The sequence below is a fragment of the Gadus chalcogrammus genome, chromosome 11, assembly GCF_026213295.1.
Source record: "Gadus chalcogrammus isolate NIFS_2021 chromosome 11, NIFS_Gcha_1.0, whole genome shotgun sequence".
Lineage (NCBI taxonomy): Eukaryota > Metazoa > Chordata > Actinopteri > Gadiformes > Gadidae > Gadus > Gadus chalcogrammus.
The window spans coordinates 112,921-118,402 of NC_079422.1; the positions used below are offsets into that span (position 1 = coordinate 112,921).

The following is a 5,482-nucleotide window of genomic DNA, read 5'->3' on the forward strand; positions in this document are numbered from 1 at the left end:
TATAACCTTTTTTCAGCACTAGGTCATATGAGCATTAAATAAATGCTGCGTCTCAAAATGCCTTGGACAGCAGCGAGGATGACTCGCTTTGCCACGGGCCAAAACAGTTCGGAGCGACCACAGCCAGAGCGAACACAGCGGGGCAGAGGAGTGTCAGGAAGTCTTTGGTGTACACATCAGTACGGCCTATTTTCACTACTGTTTAGTGGCAATGCAGTGTTTTATTCTATGCCTTTTTATTTTCGTATATTATTTCAATGAATACAATTTATTTATTCATAAAAACAAGATCTGGTCTTCAAATCTTTTTTCCAAATATAGGTCGTCTTACAATGGGGTTTGTGTTTATATTCGGACCAATACGGTACAGCGGGCGCTCACATGACGTTAAGCATTTCCTGGTGCATAATGTGACGCTTCAGAACCTAAAATTCCGTTTCTCCCCGTTGACACGACAACACATAACCGGCGTTTTCAGAAATCTCCACTTTGGCCGGAGTTTTTTAGAAATGATCGTTTTCTGTGATAAGACAGGGCCTCGGACAGGGGGTGTTGCAGCACCCCCACTTCCCGTGGTACTGGGTGCAACTTACAGCTGAATGTAGTGCCATGTTGTTAAACGAAAACCTACTCTAGCCTGGCTCGCTCTCGCGCATCTCTGTTCGCGCTCGTGCATGATTGCGCGTCCAGGTACTTGGAATGGGTGGAGTCAGAGTCAGCGTTGAAGGAGAGGGGGTAGGACCATTTGAGTTGTGTATTTTCAAAATCTGCTGGCGTTTCGCAAATCGCGTACCCAACCTTTAACAAGATTTTTAAAAACAAGTGAATATATCTAGCCTTAAAAACCCAATACAAAGATTTGTATTGGTTCAAGGAAAATATTTAAGAATTATTTTCTCAATATGTAGGACAATGTGCTTAAAATCAGCATATGCTAGTGCCATCATCTTCAAATAAGGTTTCATGCAAGTAAATATATCTTAAAGTCACTACAGCCAAACTTCAAACAAGTACATTTGTCTAGATAAGCAAACCAAATTTAAGAATAGTTTTCTTGATATATAGGAAAATATACCTTTTATTCAACATATGCTAGTATTATCAGCTCCAAACAAGGACTTATGTTAGGCAACATACACTGCAATCAAGTATATTCGCCTAGATAATGAGAACAATTTAAGAATTATTTATTCTAGTATGTAGAACAAAATCACTTAAATTTAGTATCCAATGCTACTGTAAAATTCTTTAAATAAGAGTAAATTCCCTAACACTTAAGGGAGAAAAAACATTTATCAGGCTAGTTAAACAAATACATGAATCAAATTTTTATTGCCTTTCAAGTGCAACTTTCCTTTACAGTAGAAACAGTAAAAGCCTGAACTTACTATTACAGGAAAAATCAGACGATTTTTCATATAGTTCTCCGTTTTGAGGTCAAGGAGTACTGTCGGTACGAAAGCCCCCCAAAAACAATCGGTTTTACCTAGCCAGAGTTGCATCAGCCAGCAGCTAACACAGACAGGCAGCTACAGCTCTTCACTCTGGGGGCATGGCAGCCTCCATGTACATGCCCCCAGAGTTTAGCACTGTAGCTGCCTGTCTGCGTTAGCTGCTGGCTGAGCTAGGTAAAACCAAACAGTTTTTTTCCGTACTGACAGTACTCTTTGACTTGAAATGGAGATATGTAAAAACTCATCGGATTTTTCCAAATAAACACTCCAGCTCGGCGCATGATCTTCAATGAAGATTTTTTAAAGAGCAAACTAAAAAGTGAAAAACATGCATCTATCTACATGAGGAAGTCATGTCCTGGCTGTGGATAGTATCCAAGAGAACTTGCGCAGACAGAAGTGTGCACACTTAGGATATCTAAGGTGAAAGATAATGCATGCCATTTTACATTGTGCTAACATCAATATCCTCTTTTGGGAAGGTCATGCAGCTGAACTTAACAGCAAACTAAAAAGTAAAAAACACGTAAGGCAAAAAAAAAAAAAGCCTCAAAACAAACCAAAACAAGATTATCCACTCTCATTTCCACTTTAAGCTAAGAATTTCTTCCACTCGCCTATAGCCTTCCTATATGAGGAAGTCATGTCCTGGTCGTGGATGGCATCCAGGAGAACCTCGGTCTGCAGCACAGACATGAGTGTGGCAACGCACTTGGGATATGTAAGGTGAAAGATGTAATAGCATGCCATGAGATACATTACGCTAGCATCGATATCCTCTTTTGGGAAAGTCAACACAGGCGTGGTTCCAATAGATAGTATGCAGTTAGTTTCACTGACAACAACGACCGGGCTGGAGAGTGGTCTTGCTCGTAGAAAGGTGTTGGGGTCTTCTGTAGGCTGACAAACACAAAAAGAAAAATAAATACCACAATGCACTTTTTGTATTGTATGGTAAAGTAAATGTGAAAATTCTTATGCATATACATTTTCTTACCTTAAGGATGTGAAGCAAAGCCTCACTTGCATGTCCCAACTTCTTGGGTGGAGCCACAGGTGATTGAAATAAGTATGGCAATGCCTTCATCAGGGCGATTGACTGCTGTGCTGTTAAAAAACAAGACAAAAAAGTAATTTTTAAAAAAGTAGTTTTTCTGCAGCCAGTTATTAAACAAACATTAATACTTCTGTGGGATTCTCAATTGTTATGTTCTGTAATAACCTTTGTCCAACAGTGGAGGCCTCATGACCTTCTTGAAAACGCCATAAAACTGTGCCCTCTCAAAAAAGGTTGCCCGCCGGGTATTTAGTTCAGGTAGGAAGTGGGGGTTCCCTTGATCGAGGATCCGCCAGAGTTCATCCATTAGCTAACACACAGGGAGACAAAAGATAGAGAAGAGATGTAAAAAGCTGGTGTGTGGTGAGTGTTTTGGAACATAATGGTTGCCGCATCACCCAGGTGGGTGCTACACATTGGTGGTGGTTAGCGAGTGTTGTAATTCCTAGGCTTAGGAAGCAGAGGGCTGCATAAAATGAATACATATGCTTACATGGTCCAATTCTCCAAAGCAGGGATACGCCTCAAGGGTCTTGACAGGCCTGTCCTGCTCCTTAGTCACATCGGAGTCAATGAAGGCGCGTCTTGACTGGAATTCAAGGTCCAGGAGCTGGGCAACATCCTTCTTGTTTGGCCTGGCCTTGGTTTTATACATGTCCTGCAGAGTTTTATAATGTCTTGCCTGATACTGCAGGCTGTCCGAAGTGTCTGATGCTAGAAAAACAAACTTCATCAATTAACATTTAAACATAGCCATGCCAAACATTAAAGCTGCCGTCGGCAGGCCTTCAAAATTTCACGCACGGAGAACTTTCGTGCGCATGAATGGGGGGCGGGCTCGATAGCAGCGTGTGCACAAGCTGTGATTGACAGGTAGCAATTCCTCTCCCCTGGTTGGTTAAACAAAACCAGGAGCTCGATTTTTGCAAGCACGATTACAGGCTGATTACAGGCTTTAGAGGGAGCTAGAGCATTCAGGATTTTTTCTAAATAGCCTATTTAATATTCTACTTCCAGAATCCCATGACAGTTCAAGCTAATGCTGCCGACGGCAGCTTTAAGACCATAATTTCCATTTCAGACTAACTGGGCCATTAACACGCAAATACACACGTCACCATTTTATAAAATTTGATTATTCGCCATCTCCCCTAGAGTTAGATAAGTGAACAAAAACATTTTTGTCTCCGTGCATGCATTGTTGTAGTGCGGCAGCGCCCCCGCTAGGTTAGCTTATGCAAATTTAGACGAGGCGAAGTCAATACGTGCCTAGGAGATCACCTCGTCTTAATCTACATTGCCATTTGTACTGGTTGTGAAGACAGAGGCTCACTTTTACTCATGACATACTATCTGGCTACAAAGGATTCCATTCACTATGCTAAGCTAAGCTAACCTAGCAGGTGCGCTGCCAGACTATGACATTGCATGCACTGAGACAAATGCGTTTGCCCACTTATTTACCTCTAGGGGAGACAATTTTATAAAACGGTGGCGTGTTCCTTTAAAAAAGGACACTAATAGATGAATAATCCAGAACAAAAAAGGTTTGAAATTGCATGATAACATTGCTGAATTTATTTAGACATGGAATTGAAAATGTTCAAAGTAATAATAGAAGCTCCATTAATACTGAAAAAACTATCCACCATTTCAATTTGTGCACTTACCATACGATTGTTCAATCTCTGGAGTGCTACAGCGTGGTGGTGATCTCTCCAAGATCACAGTAGAGGTGGTGGAGTCATCAGTCTCATCAGTGGACGTCTCCTGTCTGGACTGAAAGCTAAGTCTCCGTGCCTTCTTTCGCGAAGGAGTTGCTCCCTGCTGCTTTTTAGGAGTTGAAACATTTTGGACTCTTTTTAGAAGCTGTTTCTTCAGATATTCCTGACAAGACAGACACAGAACAGGTTGTGTAATAAATAACATTAAATAAAATCGTATACAGTAATGAAGGCGTACAAGCAGACACGACTGATGAATAGTGTCTTACCCACTCAGCCCCACTCTTGGCAGATTGGTCCCGAAGCATTGGATAGTAGTCCAGTAGGCGCTTTGCCATAAATGTGAGCTCCCGGTTGCATGGATATTTAAAATCATCCTCTGTTGCTCTTTTGATTGCAATGATGCTCGTGATGGTATTTCTTATTAATCTGCAACGAAGATCTTTGGATAGGCTAAAGTCTCCCTCTTTTCCAGCACGCTGTTGGTCAAAGAAGGCACTCCTTGCGAGCTCTAATTCTGTGTCTGTGTATATGACATACGTTGGGCTGACAAGTTGTACCGTTCTGCCATGTTGGGGTCTTGGGCTTGGAGAGGGGAGGGAGGATGGAGAAGAAATGGGGGATGGAGAGGGGAGAGGGTTGGAGGAAGACAAAGAGGAAGGAAATGGATTTTGGGGAAGAGGTGGGTGGGTGGGGCTGAATTCACTGCTTCCTGGTCTATGCAGCTCTGATTCTTGACCCTGTATAAAAGATACACGTATTTATTGGTAATTATAAAAACAAGGAGCTGACTGACAGCCTGACAGCCACCAAACAAGAAATCTGCTGAAATCTATCATTACCTCATTTTCATCATGACTGAGTTTCCAAATGGTTCTCCTTCTCAGGAAGTGTTCTGGACCAGGAAAAAGGTCACGCAGGTCCTCCTTTGTGAGGCTTGGCAGCATATCTTTGCTTATATTAGCAGCTGAAAAACAAATATTGCCGCACATTAAATATTTGTTAATGAATTTGCTAATACGTTGTCCATTGAGAAAATATGTCATATGAATATTGTTAAACTGTTTTTAAAACGCCTTGCGTGTTGCGTGAAAAGTAGGCAAACTGTCCCATTTCTAGCATGCACATGTTTTTGTTGCGTGTATCACGCAGGCAGCGTGCAAACACTCAAACCTGCTAACATGGGAGCCGGTGTCGTGCCAAAAAGTGATCGTCTGCCAGAATCAGATTTGTGGCCGCGGGAGCGC

General features: G+C 41.9%; 1 protein-coding gene across 1 annotated transcript; it reads right to left on the reverse strand.

Annotated features, from left to right (window-relative positions):
- Positions 1-1,571: 1,571 nt before the first annotated feature.
- Positions 1,572-4,765, reverse strand: LOC130391396 (uncharacterized). The gene is made up of 6 exons (XM_056601517.1): positions 4,505-4,765; positions 4,182-4,398; positions 3,005-3,225; positions 2,677-2,821; positions 2,452-2,561; positions 1,572-2,354 (listed from the first exon to the last, which is right to left on the reverse strand). Exons 1-6 carry the CDS (start codon positions 4,571-4,573, stop codon positions 2,046-2,048), a joined length of 1,071 nt encoding a protein of 356 aa, XP_056457492.1. The 5' UTR covers positions 4,574-4,765; the 3' UTR covers positions 1,572-2,045.
- Positions 4,766-5,482: the final 717 nt, after the last annotated feature.

Excerpts from the sequence above, each read along its gene's own strand:
- LOC130391396 (XM_056601517.1), bottom strand. The coding sequence starts at position 4,573 with ATGGCAAAGCGCCTACTGGACTACTATCCAATGCTTCGGGACCAATCT. Across the intron at positions 2,562-2,676 it reads GCCTCCACTGTTGGACAAAG|CACAGCAGTCAATCGCCCTG; the intron begins GTTATTACAGAA and ends GTTTTTTAACAG. Across the intron at positions 2,355-2,451 it reads CTTTGCTTCACATCCTTAAG|CCTACAGAAGACCCCAACAC; the intron begins GTAAGAAAATGT and ends TGTGTTTGTCAG.